The sequence below is a fragment of the Ambystoma mexicanum genome, chromosome 10 (genome assembly GCF_040938575.1).
Source record: "Ambystoma mexicanum isolate Mex_15411 chromosome 10, UKY_AmexF1_1, whole genome shotgun sequence".
Classification (NCBI taxonomy): domain Eukaryota; kingdom Metazoa; phylum Chordata; class Amphibia; order Caudata; family Ambystomatidae; genus Ambystoma; species Ambystoma mexicanum.
In genome coordinates this window covers 922,129,451-922,145,409 of record NC_090932.1, presented here as the reverse complement: position 1 = coordinate 922,145,409, position 15,959 = coordinate 922,129,451, and the positions used below count along the sequence as shown (strand labels likewise).

Below are 15,959 nucleotides of genomic sequence, written 5' to 3'. Positions count from 1 at the left end.
GAAGCTCCCACTAGTTCTCAATCCATTTTAGAGAATTAAAGTCATTTTTAGTGTTTTTCCTATTCATTACAAAATCACATTCAAAAGCATTTGACCTGTTTTAAAATCATTCCTGTTCTCTTAGCTTGCTGGGGGAATTGGGATTGAAACTGCATTGTTGATTATATATTCCTGAAACCTATGTTCCCTCACTCCATCTCTTCATACTGCATATTAGGGGGGGTTGAGTAGTATCCGGGGGAAAGAGTGATTACATTGCATTTGATTGAATTCATATCAAGTTTTATTTTTATGCTGCATTAATCTCATATCATTGCATTTCATAGCACCCACACTAAGTTTTATCCTATGCTACACTATTCTTTTCATCCAGACTCCTATTGATTAAAGAGATTGTTGACTGCAATATTACCCATTGCTGATCAATGTATAAATATTAATCGTGTGATATCCAGATATTGTTCATAATTCATAAGTGTGATTTATATATTGTTCAATCCATCAAAATAAATCTTTTAACTCTGCAAAACAACCTACTTCTTGGTTCAGTGACAGCAGGGGGGATTCAAAGAGAGCGGTGTGATGTAAGGGTACATCGTTCAGAAATAAAAGAAATTTGACATAAAAATATATAATTAAGGGTTCCAGCTGGCCTGTCTTTATCAGGATGCCCTAAATCAAAAGGCGACCTTGTGTCCAAACGCTCTATCCTGACCCTCACACTAGAACAAAATAATAAAGTGATAGGGGAAATGTATTTAACCTGGTATTTGCAAAAAGTTGTCTTAAATGAAAATAGAATAGTTCCAACGTAAATGTTCTTCAAAATGGAAAAAGACTTTAGTTCCAGAGGGTGATTCCCTTCTACTGAATTCTGCAAGGTATCACAAATGTCTCCAATTCTAACAGTACTTGGTGTCTTTCTTGGTCCACAACAAACCTAATAGATAAAACAATGTTCAAACTTGTAAGTTCTTCTTTAGCAAACAGTTCCTTCTTTAAACACAAGTACCTTTCTATGTTTGACAAACACTGTTTCTGCTTGACACTCCTTGTAGGCTTGCAATTTACCTGGTATACTCACCTGCCAGGACTTGTATTACAGTTCCTCTTTTATCCAAGTAACCTATACCCTTCAAGTTTTCCTCACAGTTGTATTCACTGATTGGTGCTCAAGGTTTATTCATACACAATCTTCTTGTAATTTCACTTTCCGGAATGCTACAATGTTCAGTTTGTCTTTAGCATGGCCACCGAAATGCCCCTGCGGCCCCCCACTCTGCTCGGTTGACTTGCTGGCTTTCTTTAGCGTTTTTGGTTTTGCTTGTGTTTATGCGGTGTTCCTTTGCCGCTTGTTTACCACTCTGAGCAGCTCTGACATCTCTCTAGCTTCTCTCGCGGCTCCACTCCAGTACTCAAGTTTCTCTTCAGCTCCCGGTAAGGACAACGCTGCATCTCTTTGCTACTGAACACCCAGGAATCCTCTCGTGGTTCCTGGCGTCTCCACGGTAGACCTTGCTCGCACCTCGTTACTTTCCTTCTTGCCCGCCAAGCTTCTTTGCTTCACCACACTGGCTCTCGACTCCAGCTTCCGCACACCGACTCATGCCTACAGCCTCTACACACTGGGTCATGCCTCCAGCCTCTGACCACCTGCAGTGGAGAAGCCACGCCTTCTCTCGAGCTTCCTCTCTTAGTTCTGTTGTCATATTTAAAGGTCCCGCGTACAGGTGCTTTCACAAAACAACTAGTACACTCATTGAGTTGGTTGCTCCTGATGCTCTGCATCAATTTCTTCATCCTCCTGGTCTCAGTACTTAGGTGGATGTGGGAATTGAAGTCCATTGATGGTTTCTGATACATAGTACTTGGAGAGTCTTTCTTAATGATTCCATATGTAAGATCAGTTTTACATCAAGGAAAACTAGAACTGAAAAGGGTTTTCTTGGAGCATTGACTCTTCAGGTTATGGGTGCGAGTTTGGTCTAAAGAGTGTGGAAAAAAGGATTCTTTATTTTCCCTACGTGGGGAAACGGACACCTGGTTATAGTCCATTACGGTATTGGGTAAAAGGGGGTCTTCCTCATGGAATAATGGGAGATACTGTGCCACATCCAATAAAGCCATGACATCTCCCTGGTGGCTGTCTCCTCCCATGTGATCCTCGCTAATATAGCTGCCCCCAGGGTCAGGTTCAGGTAGTGGCTGTCGTTCCCTGGCCACATGGGTTACAGCCGGGGAATCTGTGATGACTCTATTGAATTCAACACATACCCTTCCCCCTAATGTCGGTAGTTCTTGTGACACCTTTTGAAAAACAGGAAAGGAATTCCACATTACCCTGTTCTCTTCCTTTCCTATGTTGCACTGTAAAACAATAGAGCTGTAAATCTAAGAACTAGTACATGATTCTTGCATTAGTGTCTTTGCAGAGGCTCATCCATGTTAATGGAGTGTGGTCCGTGATCTGCCTGAACCTCCTACCTATTGGGTAGTATTTGAGGTAGGTTATAACCCACATTATCATTATCAGGGACCTCTCTGAAAGTGACGTCCTAAAGCTGATCAAAAGCCTGAAACCCCCCAAATGCAAAGGCGATATATGCCCAGCATCACTCATCAAAGACTGCACTGACGTGCTATCCCCCGTCATTACGGCCATCATAAATGCATCTTTCGCTAAAAGCACCTTTACTCCTAGCCTTAGAGAAGCGTGGTCCTCCCCCTCCTAAACAAAAACCTCACTAGACCCAGCCATTCTATCCAACTATAGACCAATCACCATTGTCCCCTTCCTACTAAAAATCCTAGACTGCGGACCCTATCTGCAAGTTCAGCAGTTCCTGGAGGACAACAAAATCCTAGGTATATGTCAATCGGGCTTCCGCCCAGGGCACGGGACTGAATCTGCCTTTCTCGACCTAAAGAATCAGTTAGACGAGATCAGGGATTAAGGAAACTCTGCCCTGCTCCTCCTCCTAGAGCTATCTGCATCATTCAGCTTGGTTAACCACCAAATCCTCTGCCACCACCTTGCCACGTAAACTAACTTCTCCCCACCAGCTACTACCTGGATTGCCTCCTTCTTGGAAGGTAGGGTCTCAGAGACAGCTAATGCCTCACCCTCTCCCATTACCTGTGGCATACCTCAGGGGTCTTGCATTGCCCCAGCCCTTTACAACATCTTTACCAGGCAACTTTTCAACATCCTAGGCTCCCTCGGCATAGCCTACACCAACTATACCGATGATACTCAATTCCTGATCCCACTCTCAGTCAACTACTCAGATGACTCTGCCTCCCTCAACAACATTTGCTCCACTCTACAGGCATGGATGGCAGCCAATCATCTTTGTCTCAACAACGACAAGACCGAAATCTTAATTGTCGGCTCACTGAATGCCATCAAATCTCTCAATAATCAATACACTGCCTTCCAGATTGAGAACTGCCTGAGCCCGTCTCAACCTCTGTAAAGACTCTAGGAGTTTACCTCAACGCCTCACTCGCTGTGTCCAGGCAAGCGCCATTGCTCTTCAGTAGCCTACGCCACTAAGGTCCTCAACGTAGCCAGACCTTTCCTCACTAAAAAGAACTGCCTCATGATTGCCCGTGCCATCATTGGCTCCAAGATCGACTACTGCAATGTCTTATTCACAGGCACCTCCTCTGGAAATATCCACAAACTACAAGTCATCCAAACCAATGCCTCGAGAGCAGTCCTTCATATCCTGAAAAGAGAACACCTCTCTAAAGCTAGAAAAGAAGCACACTGGCTCCCCATCCAGGAGCGCATCACCTTTAAAACACTCCATTACCCACAAGTTCCTCTCCTATCCAGAGCCCCAATACCTCATCCAAAGAATCACCAAAGCTCACAATCTTCAAGACCCACTAGGACCACCTACAAAGATCAACTAGTCGTGCCCAAAGTAAAGAGATGCAAAGCCAGAGGCTCAAGCATCCCCTTCCTTGCAGCCAAACTCTGGAACGACCCCCCCGGCCCCACCTTGAGGGCTGAGAAATCCTACTGGATCTTTCAGAAAGTGCTTACAACTCCGCCATTCTCCTAATCCGCAATCCCACCTGCACTCTGTGCCTACGTGTCAAACTCTGATCGCTACCACACTGTACCATTAACATGCTTGGTAATGCCTCTAAATAATGTAATTTGTGCTACAATTGTAACTGCACCTATGCTACCCGTTATTTTATTTTTTTACGTCACTAAAAAATTACAACTGTATGACAAAGGATGTTCTTGACTTGTACCTGCAACAGAGCCTCAATGCCTCCAGGTTGAATGTGCACTTTTCAAATGAAATAAATGGTTGGTAAGGCCTCTAACCCAACAGTGGTGGTGTTTTCTCTTATGGGAATAATTTTGTACTGTTGTAGAGGATAGGATGCTCAATGCCATCATGATCTTGTGAAAGAACTACTCCTAAACCAATATGTGAAGCATCTATCTGTATAATGAATTCCTGGTCGCAATCTGCCACTTTCAACACAGTCTCACTACACAGAATGTGCTTAAGCTTGTCAAAACACAACTGATCTTCCTCTCACCATTTAACTTTCTGCAGTTCAGCATTTTTGTGTTTATCAGTAAGACAAGACAAGACTTGATGGATGAAAAGCCAGGAATAAAATGTTTGTAGTATCCTACTAAACCCCAAAAGGTTCTTAGGTCTCTTTTGTTTGTCTTAGGTCTTGGGGTTTCTTTAACTGCCTTAACCTTTTCAGTTTAAGGTTGGAACAGCCTGTTAGCTAGGAAAAATCCAATATACTTGACTGCTTATAGTGGCAAGTGAGATTTCTTTGGATTTGCTGTGAGCCCGGCTTTTGTTAATGCTCTTGTAACTAAATAGAGGTGATGTAAATGCTCTTTCCAGGACCTGCTGTGGATGATTTCATCAATGTATGCTCTACAGAAAGATGTATAAGGTCTGAGGATTTGGTCCATTATCCTTTGAAAGGTGGTGCCCCATGCAAGCCAAAAGGTAACACCTTAAACTGAAAAATTCCAAAGGAGTAGAGAATGCTGTTTTCTCTCTGTTGTTGGGTTGACGGGGACTTGCCAGTACCCTTTTGTCAGATCATTCGTCGAGAGAAAAAAAGCGGACAGCAATCGATCAATTAGATAATCAATTCTGCGTATGGCGTAGCTATCGAATTGGGAGACCGCGTTCACCTTCCTGAAATCAATGCAGAGCCTCCACGACTGATCTGGCTTGGCAACTAATACTATTGGAGAGGACATGGGGCTCTGAGATGGTTCGATGATATTGGCCCTTAATATAGTCTCTCCTTTGCGCTGATGTCTTTTCTAGATTGTTATCCTATATGGTTTTAAATTGCCCACCTTCCCTGGGGTTGTACAGATGTGATGGTAAATTCCTTTGACTCTGCCTGGTTCAGTTCTGAAGCTGAATGGGAGAAGAGATTGCCGTTTTCTCCCTGTCTTTTGGGTTAACACTGACTTGCCAGTACCCTTTTGTTAGATCAATCGTGGAGAGGAAAATACCATCATGATCTTGCGAAAGAACGACTCCTAAACCAATTTTTGAAGCATCTGTCGAATGAATTCCCGATTGAAATCTGCCACTTTCAATACAGGCTCACTACACAGAATGTGCTTAAGCTTGTCAAAACACAACTGATCTTCCTCTCGCCATTTTGCTTTATGCTGTTCAGCATTTTTGTGTCAGTAAGACAAGACGTGGTAGATGAGAAGCTAGGGATAAAACATGTGTAATATCTTACAAAACCCCAAAACAGCTCTTTGGTTTCTTTTTGTCCTAGGTCTGTGGGTTTCTTTAACAGCCTTAACTTTTGCAGTTGGAGGTTGGACCAGCCAGTAAACTACGAAAAATGTGATTTTGAGGGATTTATATTTATTGGGCACACAACGAGCTGAATCTAATCCTGGCATGATTCCAATGGCAGGGCCTGGGTATCCCAAAATGATAGGAGGATACTCGGAGCACCTGTCAAATTCAGCATGGAGCTGCCACCAGCCCATACCCAGCCCAAAATCCAAGATACGTCACTGCTGATCGTGCCAAGTGATATTTCCATTGGATTCATCACATAATACTGATGTGTGTCGTTTTCAGCGGCACATGCTGGGGATGCAAGTCATGGTTGAATTGCCTAGGGCATGAGGCTCGACCATGACTCCAGGCCCACTTAACCACCCCCGTTATCCACCGCACCTAGCCTGCATCCTGATGCAGTGTCCACTATAACCCCATAATATGACCAATGGCCAGTGCTCATGTTTTGTAGCCATGGCCAGTCTCCACAATCCATGAGGCCCGGGCTTCGGCCATGCCACAGGCCCCAATAAGCAAGGGTGGACAGGTACCAAGGTCACATTGCATTTTTTTGTACAGGATACTTTGGAAAAATAAAACACAGGACCGATTCGGAAAAGCATGCGTTTAGGTCCTTGCTTATGTCCCTCGTGCAGGTTTGGTGTAAACCCATCGGACTGTAGCCGCAAGCAGCATTTTTGTTCCTATTTAAGCCTATACCGATTACCACATAGCCGGTCCCTGGTGGAGATGCCCACTTTAACCCCATTGCCAGACCCTGGTAGCCATGGCCAGTGCCCAGAGTGGCTGGTCCATGGCCACAGTCTATGCCTCCGGCACAAATTTATATCACTTTTTTTTTTTTGTACCTACATTTTGACACTTTTCCAAAATAAAACACAGGACAGATTTGCAAAGCATTGTTACAAAGGAGTGTGGGAGCCGCTCTACTGAGAACAAACATGGGTCAAATACCCTGTTCTATGGAATTTCTTCCGCTCAGGAAGGGTCTACAACCACGTTTTAGCTCACTGCACACTTCACAGAGGTGAAATATCCATTTGCAGAACAGTCTTTGTACCACCCACAAGGGCAGACCAGCACCTAAATGCTAGGAAAATCTCCTCTGAACAAGAGTACCATCAGCAACCCCAGACACTTGTTTCGGCCTAGTTGGGCCTCACCAGTGAGGCAAAGCTGTGCCTCTCTAGAACACAGTGAACAAGGGGTCCACGTCTGGATTACCCTGGGTTACTTAAGTTTTAATTTGTAAAACTTGGGGTTTCACTCAAGATGGCCAACAAAAGAGTTCAAACATATTATTTATAAATACATCCCTTGTGCTACCACATTTCACAGAGTTCCAGAAGAAGGGCTGTCTGAACTTTACTCCATTTCTGGCCTCTTCACAGGCCACTCTGTTCTCAGCTGGTTCTTCAGCCTTTTTAAAGGTTATTATAGGCGCTGTGACGATTCACAGGGTGTCTTCACTTCTCCCCAAGGGCACAAGGGAGATCACGTAGGGTACAGCCTGTTGAACCACGTTACTCCCCAACATTACCTAGCTCCCCCTCCATACTGAGCCATTTCATCGTAAGGCCATGTATTTTAGTAGCACATGGGAGATTGCCAAAACATATTGAGACGAGGAAGAATACAACAATCATGAAGACTAACCAACTCTTATGTACTTACTGCCACAAGGTGGCCCACTGGAGCCATGAGGGTTGTCAAAGAGACATTGGCGCTCATTATAATTTTGCTAGTGTGGAATTAACTTGCGGGTATTACTGAATACCGGAACTTGTTGCTTGGGTAAAGAAAATACCTTCAGCTAAGAGGTGGAGGTAATTCCGTCACCATATTGGCAAAAATAGCTGGTATTATTGGCACTGGTGTTACCAGTGCTGGTTATACCGGCAAATCATGGAATGGGAATTTACAACCCTTACCGGCACTTGTAAACCGGTGGTGTTCTACCGCCAGACCAAGTGCAAGTAACAGTGTTACCATTTGCCGGTATGCTGGCGGGATTACCGCCAGGATACCGGCAAATTTATAATGAGGTCCATTATCTGCAGGTGTTGACGCAGCGCCAGGGTGGTGTCCTGGAGATAAAAAGGAAAAAAAAGGACTTAGGAGTGTCCGATTGTTAGAATGCCAGGAGCCTGCTAGAGCGTGGGTGGTTTCAAACTCTCAGTGAGAGCTGGAAGAAAGGCTGTGCAGGAGACACTGGTGGCAGGCTGCGAGAGTCCATTTTGGGTCTGAGGGCAGCAGGCCCAACTGTGAGGCTCAAGGGAAGAAGCAGTGGTGTGATCGCAATTGCGTGGACTATCTAGTACCAGAGCGAAGCCAAGACCGTAAGGAGTGGAGGATCACAGGGGTACACTGGGACTGTTGAAGTGGATAAGAGGAGCAGAGGAAGCTGCTGATGAAGAACCCCATCCCATGAAGGACCAGTGACGTGCTGCATCCCACAAGAAGGTAAAGGGAGGCAAGAGAGTCCTGGTAGGGATACGGGTGAGACGGAGAAAGGGACACAACGTAATGTTACTCACCTCAGTGGCATCTATAGGGCTATTGGGGAACAGAACTGTGTAGAGTGCATTAGGGAGGATCTCTGTTGTCCCAGTAGTAGTGAGATAACTACTGGACAGTGGAAGAGTGACTCAAACATCTGAGGAGAATTCCTTGATGCAGTGGCAGCAATAAGCCAGCTGACCACCAGAGAAGGGTTAGGGACCCGAACAACAGTGAAGCAAGCCCCCGAAGAGAACTTCCTCGTTGCAGTGGCAACCATATGCCCACTGACCACCAGAGAAGGGTCTGAAACCCCACAACAAGGGATCTGAGAACCCAACTAGAACATCCTCCACGTAGTGGCAAAGTTAATTCCATTGACCAGCAGAGAAGGGTTTGGGACTTTGCTGGTACCAAGAGAGAGTGGAAATGCACTCTTCAAGTTGAACGACATGAAAAGGAACTCTTTGAGTACCAGGAGAAGGGAGTCATTCTCCTGGGGACGACACAAAAACCCTTGGGACATAATCAAAAGATGCCAGAGGAAAGGTGTCATTCTCCCTGACCTTGTTGTGAACTGTACAGACCAGTACCAGGAGACGGGAGTCCTTCTCCTGGTCCAGAACGTAAAGTTGTCCAAAGACTGTGCGGAACCTGCAAGCCATAGGAAGGGAGTCATTCCCCCTGGCAACATTTCTGTATGAGAACTTTTCTTTTGAACACCATCCAGATAACAGGAGAAGGGAGCCATTCTCCTGGGGATAGCACTTTCTGTTGTATTACATTAGTCTTTAGTTGTAGAGTAAGGGACAGAAGAAGGTTGCGACACAGGACGGTGGCGTTTGATTTCGACTGACATTTTGACGAATCCTTTAGTATTAGTTTGAGGCAGGGAATCCCCTCCTAGATGATAAGGATAGTGAGGCTCGTTCTTTTATAAATAACAGTCTATAACCACCACCATGCCACCTTTGTGTCCGCTTCCTTCTTCAACACCTTTGCAATGGTTGGCTGTGTGAAATTCCCTCAGCCCAAGATGATTTTACTGGTCTCTGGTTAGAAGGATGCCTCTTTGCCTCCTAGGTCACTAAAACTCCTTCTCCTTTCTCTGTCCCGCAGCAATTCCGGAGTTGTCTGTCTCCTAGTAGTTCTCTCTGACCTCATTAGGTCCCCTTCCATTACTATGTGCCGCTTCCTCACCTGTATCAGGGTCTAGAGGTCTTATCTCCAACCTTTCCATGGCTACTTCATCTGAGCCTTTGGTTTTATGATATAGTTCTTCTGCTGTGTTGGGGCCTGACTTTACCTGGCCTGCCACCTGCAGGTAATAAGCGGTATTATTCCCCCCTCTGCTCAACGTACTTGTCAGATAGACCATATTTAGTTGAACCCTCCAGCCATGGGCAAACCCTTGCCTCTAGGTCCTGGTGGAGGATATGGTGGCTCACTCTCCAATTCCTTTTAGTCAAGGCTTGGATTTTGGTCTTGGCTTGGTGGGTTGCAGCTTGTGCCATTTGTTCTACTTCTGCAAAGTGATTTGTTCTCCTTAATCCATTTGTGTCAAGTGATCTGGATTGTTCAGCTTATTTTCCTCCAAAGTGTGGTCTGCAGCAGTTTTCCCTTGTATCAAAGATGACTCTTCTGATAGTGTCTCCCCCCAAGGATCTCCCTCACAGTTGGCTTCTCTTGCCAACTTTATAGTTCAGGACGAGTCTTTGAACCTCCCCCTTCACCAACTAGAGATTGTTTCCTAGCCTTCTTGTAACTGTAGGTTTGGTTTGGGTCAGGGGACTCCTCTGATAGGCGTAAGTGTAAGCGTCATCTTGGATTGCGCTCCCATGCAGATTGCAAGTATGTGTAACTCTGTTTCCTCGCCGATTTTGTTCCCGTTTGTCAGAATGGGGACTTTGCAAGAGTGAGTCCTACACTCTCCTCCCTGCTCGGCGGAGCTTCTGGTCTGACAAGTGAGTCTTTCATGGAGACTGTGGGTTTGCAGGCTTGGACTGCAGTCTGGCAGTCTATTGCCTGCTGTTTGCAACTTCTGCAGGTTTGTGGTGTACAATATAGTGATTCTATTCCACCTATGAGTGTCTGTTCATAAAATCAGTGTCTTGGCTAGTTTCCCAGGTTTAACTCTGACCAGGAGGGGAAACTACACATTCCTTCTTTAGGGCCTATGAATCTTGGAACTGGCAATCTATTCTTCCTAAATTGGTCTTCATCTGATAATGCTGGGATGTACCATGCATTGAGAAGATTAGTGGGTTCTCATTATTCCGCATATGACACCCTCCCAGAGGTACCACGGATCTTGACCAATCCAACCTTGTCCCCAGTGGCCCGCCATACCCAATCGGTGAGCATCGGGAGTTTGGGAAATTCACCACACCTGTAACACCTAAAATATTAGAGACTGGGATGGTTCCACAACGTCACAGAGGGAAAGTAACCGCCTCAGTATCTTTGATACAGTCTTGATATCTGGTCATGGACAGTAAGGACTATACTAACTCTAAGGCAAGACATGGTTTCAGCTATTATAGCCACATATTCCTGAGGTGGAGGTATGCTGTATCTATTTCAGGTAAAAGGTGAAGAAGGTTACCATTTAACCATTTAAGGACGTCTTCCTGCCGCCCACCTGCTAGGTATGCTTCAGAAGCAATCTGTGTCCTTGCTGATTGAGCACCAAAACGATACATGCCTTTGCTTCCGTCCTTCCCCATGTCCAAGCCAGGGTGGGAGTTGAAACTAGTCTATGCAAGATCCACCATGAGATACTAAGATGGCAGGAATCCGATGGTCTCATTTTGCTTTGCAAAGCTTCAAAAGCCTCCCAACAAATCACCATGCACAACCTGGTGTAGTCATCAAAACTTGATTAACAAATTACTGTCGATGATGCCTTAATCTTGCGAGTGAGCAAGAACTGAATACCGCTAACTAGGCTAGACCTCCTTCCTACGTCCAGTGACTGCATGTTTGAAACATTTTGAAAGCACACAATACATAAGAGGCACACCAGTTTAATAGACAACTGCCACAGAAGCAGGAAGTTGTTCAGAGGCAAAGAGAGGAGCAGGTGCAGAACTGCATTAACATCCTACATCAAGGTATACCTGGGCATGGGAGGGCCCTGTCGAAAGCCAGGACGAGTACAATAATACATATATAGATCAAAGTGCCAGTTTAAAAGGGATTTTATTTGGAAAAGTAGCAAAAGTAAAGGTATTCAACTCAAACAAATAACAGGATTGCTACTCTGCGTGTTTGAAACGGTGCAACAAAAAAAAATATTTTCAGAAATCAACTTTCTCAAAGTTTAGTTCCCCCTGGATGGCATTCCATGAAGGATAATAGTCAGTCTGAGGTGTTCTGAGTGCCCTCAGTTCTTAATTTGACAAGTCTGGTGGGTGTCAGCCTCCTCTTTTCCTTCACTTTCTCTGTGCAGGTCTCACTCCCTACTGCTATAGAAAGATGGGCAACCACTGGACTGGAAGGAGGGTGAGGGTAACTAACTGTAGTCCCTAAGATCACTATCCAGTCTCTAGCAAGTTGATTGGGATTTTGGAGAGAGAGACGGCTAAATTGCACTCTGGGGTTTTCTGACTAACCCCATTCTGTCCACTGGCTGTCGTCCTCTCGATTCCAAAATACTCTCATTCCTAGTGGTTCCATCTCCTCTGTCCCCTTGTCTTCATTACTCACTGTGTCCTCACTCTAAACTCATATCATAGTGTCCCTTCACCATCTGCTCGTACCGCCTCCAGCCTTACTGGTCTGTCAGATGTAGGATGGATCTTGGGCACCTTTCCTCTCTGACTCTGCCTGCAGCATCTTTCCTTCTTGACTTCTCCTATTGTGACTTATTCATTTTCCTTCTTCACTCTTTCCTCCGCTTTTTTCCCACCTCGGAGTAGCTCTTCTATTCCTCTCTACTGGGCCTTTCACCTCCTGCCCCTTGTCTTCCACCTTCTCATTTTCTGTTGGCTTTTCATCTTCTGCGTTATACCCAGGGTCCTGGGTGATGCTCTCCCCATCCTTCCAGATGTTTCTTTGCAACATCCTTATCCTCTTTGCTTCTCCCTTACAGATGATAATCAAAATATATGTCGGCTGAAAAGATTGACATCCATTGATTATAATTTGTACAAAAGGCCTTTCGCCTCTGCAGGTCTTCAGATAAAGGAAAAGTGTTCTAATTTACAACCTAACATCAGTGCTATAATCTGCCGGTGGCATCAGCTTGCCATAAGTAATTTCTGCTTTAAAAAGACATAAACTCCAGATCCCTTTACCCATTCCTGCATCATCAACAATGACCAATGACAACACCCCCATTGGTTGCTCCAAAAAATCAGGTTGTTCAGAAAGCAGTCTGTATTGTCTCAGATCCACTTCACTGCCTGCTCCGACTGATATTTTCTCCTATAACGTACCACATCTGTATCTCATCTCTCCTTCGTTGCTGCTCTCCGGTCTGCGATTGCCCTTTTGTAGTTTTTATTGATTTACCTGTAATAGAGAAAGAAAAGGAACAGGTGCTTTCTGACAATGACACTGAAGCTGAAGGCATCAAGGAAGATATGTTTCCTTTTCTGCATTAGCACCAATGGGATGCCCCAACCTGGTAGAGGTGATCGCCACAGTATGGATTCTAGAATCACAATTTCTTTGATAAAGTCTGGTTGATTTTTGTGATCTTGTTAATTTTATTGACCCATTACATGTTTGTAAACATACATTTCTACTTGAGAAGAAAACATTTGTTAAAACATAAAACGTTTTCATTTTAAAGTGAAAATTCCTTATTTCTTTTTGTAAACCATACTATAAAGGTAGGCAGTAGAGAATATTCCCATAAGCATTCTGTGAAGTCAAGCAGTCGTCTATTTTTAGGTGACTAAATCAGTAGGCACAACTTTCTGCATGCCAGTGTTGAACAGCTTTCGGTTTTGCATGTTTGCATTCCTTGAATGTTTGGCCAGACTTTCTCATTGCATATTGTATTGCTTGCATCTTGCTTGTTACGTATACTTGTCTTGCATTTATGTATGGAAAGTATTTTAGAACCCTTTTAGTAAAGCCCTAAAATACGTGACCTAATAACATTATGAAACAAGAAAGATATTCCTTGTTCATGCTTTTTATTGGTTTGCCAGCAAAAAGCGCTGAAAAACACTAAACTAAATGATGAGGAAAACCATCTCCGGTTCCGGAAGCACCTCAAAACCTTCCTCTTTGCTTCTGCTTTCTCTCTCCCCTGCTAATTCTTTGCTGAAACTGCACTGTATCTGCAACTGGGCCACTCTCACCGACCCCGGTCCTGGGCCCAGCCACTCTCCACTTGCACTGCCTCCCTGGCAACCCCTGCACTGCGGGACTGTCTCTGTATCCCTACAGCCCTCCCTCCCCAGCACTTGTCTGCACTTACCTTGCACTTGCCACCAGCTGGCCCTATTATTTATTTTTTATTCTACTTACCCTGTACTGCACTTCCCCCCCCTCCCCTTCTTCTTGCACTTTTCCCTCCCCCTCTACCCCTGCACTTGCGCAATCTAAATGACACCTGGCCTAGTAGGATCGTTGTCTGTCTTCCCCTTGTTTCCCCCTCCCTGCCTCGTCGCGCCTTGAAACACTTGTGTAGAGGCGCGTTACAAATGCCATATCATATCATACACGAGCAACATATGCTGGGCCCTAGTTTGCAATCAATGAGCAAATGTCAACGTAAACCAAAACCACAAGTCCACACATTTGCCTTTATTGACTATGTGGTAATAGCGTTCACAATGTTAGCTGCAAGCCTAATTTTTCTTGGACTTGGTTTGTTGTACTTTTTGGGCTGAACCATAAATCATCTTGGTGTATACGACGTATACAAATACAATGGTACATGGGCTATATCTCCTAATGGTTTGTATTTGTTGCAGGTAACTATCGCTTGTGATGCTGTACTAAATTCAAAGTCCCCATACATAAAACAAGAACCAGACTCGTGGGAAGATGAACTGCCGGTGTCCAAGTATGCCAATAACCTGGCACAGTTAGACAATGGTGTGCGGATCCCACCCAGGTAAGGGGCCAGGGGAAAACGTGTAATGTTGTAATGGCGCTCCCCGATTTGTCCTGCAACAACACAAATCTGCAGAGGTACAATAAGCATAAAACAACCTACATGTGTTCTCCTTAAAAGCTTATTGATCTATTTAGACTGATTCTGAAACAAATGGACTTTTTGATTCTGACTACACTTTGAAGTGGTCTCTAGCACAAATAAGGCATGCGTTGAGATATGGGTGTCCCGGATCCCAGTTGCTCGGAGTCAGAGGGTCCTTTTTTCATCCTAAGAAAATGGGGATTTTGCCACAGAATGGCATGATAATGGGGCCTCGAAGAAGCAGTTTTGCAAAACACATACCATAAATCAAAACCTGTAAATAATAAACTTTTATAGATATGAATGAGATTTCATTTTTGATCAGTTGCATGCCCGGTGCTACTTTTCTATATTTCTTGTGCTCTTCAAAACCAAGACTACAGGATTTTTACTGTTTTGCACTTGAGACCAGCAGTCATTTTACAAATAATGAGAATAGCTTCACGGCACCACTAAGTGGTACAATGTTCACATTTGTGTATGCTCGTCCTCTTGTGGAACGTTTTGCAGGACCTGTAATTTGTAGTTCAGAACTTTGCCATTCAGTGTAGAGGTTACATCTGCTCAGGAATTGGAGAGGCAGGGCCATTCACAGGGTTTTTAGGATGCTGGTCCCTTTTTTTTAAAGGAAAAACCTGACTTTTGGAGGGCCATCGCACTAAGTTTCGACCTCTGGGCTTTAGACATTAGAAGGATGGAGCGCTACACTGCAGGCCGATTACTCTATAAGGTGTAACATTGGGTAAACTCGACTAGGACATGTGTCCTTAAGAGGAATGGATTGGGCTCGTTTTAATAGAAATGGAATTTAATTAATTAGCCTTGCTGAAGTGCTGTAGTTGTGATAAAGCATCTGAGCATTGCACCAATTGCTTGTTTGTAGCTTTAGTTCAATTGTAAAGTATTGCATTCTAGTTAGCTTGTTGCAAAGAACCATCTCCAAGTCCATCATAAACGTGGAGAATGGACAGCAAACTGTCTCGTACGACTTGACTGTATCACACCTATGTCTGTAGACCGAGAGGAAGGTGAGTTACCAAATATACAACCGGGATACCCTAGCGGTTGATAATCATGTGATACAGATCTCTCCCATATGCAATAATTACGAAACCCACAAAGTGCGCTGTAATTCTCTCCAAGGTAAAGGGGGCATATACCCTGGGGCTCAGGTATATTTTTATTTATTTATTTATTTTATGTCTGCATTTGTAAAGCGCCCTACAACCCTTGGGCAACGAGGCGCTGTAAGAATATGAAGGTAGGCTTACTTCGGAGTTACAGGTGAGCGACCCCAGTTGGACAACAGTTGCTTAGTTACAAAGAGTCCGTAGACCCAGCACAGGTTACATTTGTGGTACATTTTGTGGTAAAGAACATGGTATGAGAACAACAGAGTGCGAAGGCACGAACAGGTAAGAAAGGAAGGCTTAGTTTGTAAATGTGCTGGCAGAATATAT

The 15,959-nt window shown here is 44.4% G+C and overlaps 1 protein-coding gene across 2 annotated transcripts in view; it reads left to right on the top strand.

Moving 5' to 3' along the window:
* USP13 (ubiquitin specific peptidase 13) overlaps nt 1-15,959 on the top strand; it is a 748,772-nt gene that overhangs the window by 234,109 nt on the left and 498,704 nt on the right. For both annotated transcript variants that reach the window (XM_069618675.1, XM_069618676.1), the window contains exon 5: nt 14,273-14,415. In XM_069618675.1, coding sequence (XP_069474776.1) covers nt 14,273-14,415 — 143 coding nt within the window. The remainder of the gene's footprint in view (nt 1-14,272; nt 14,416-15,959) is intronic.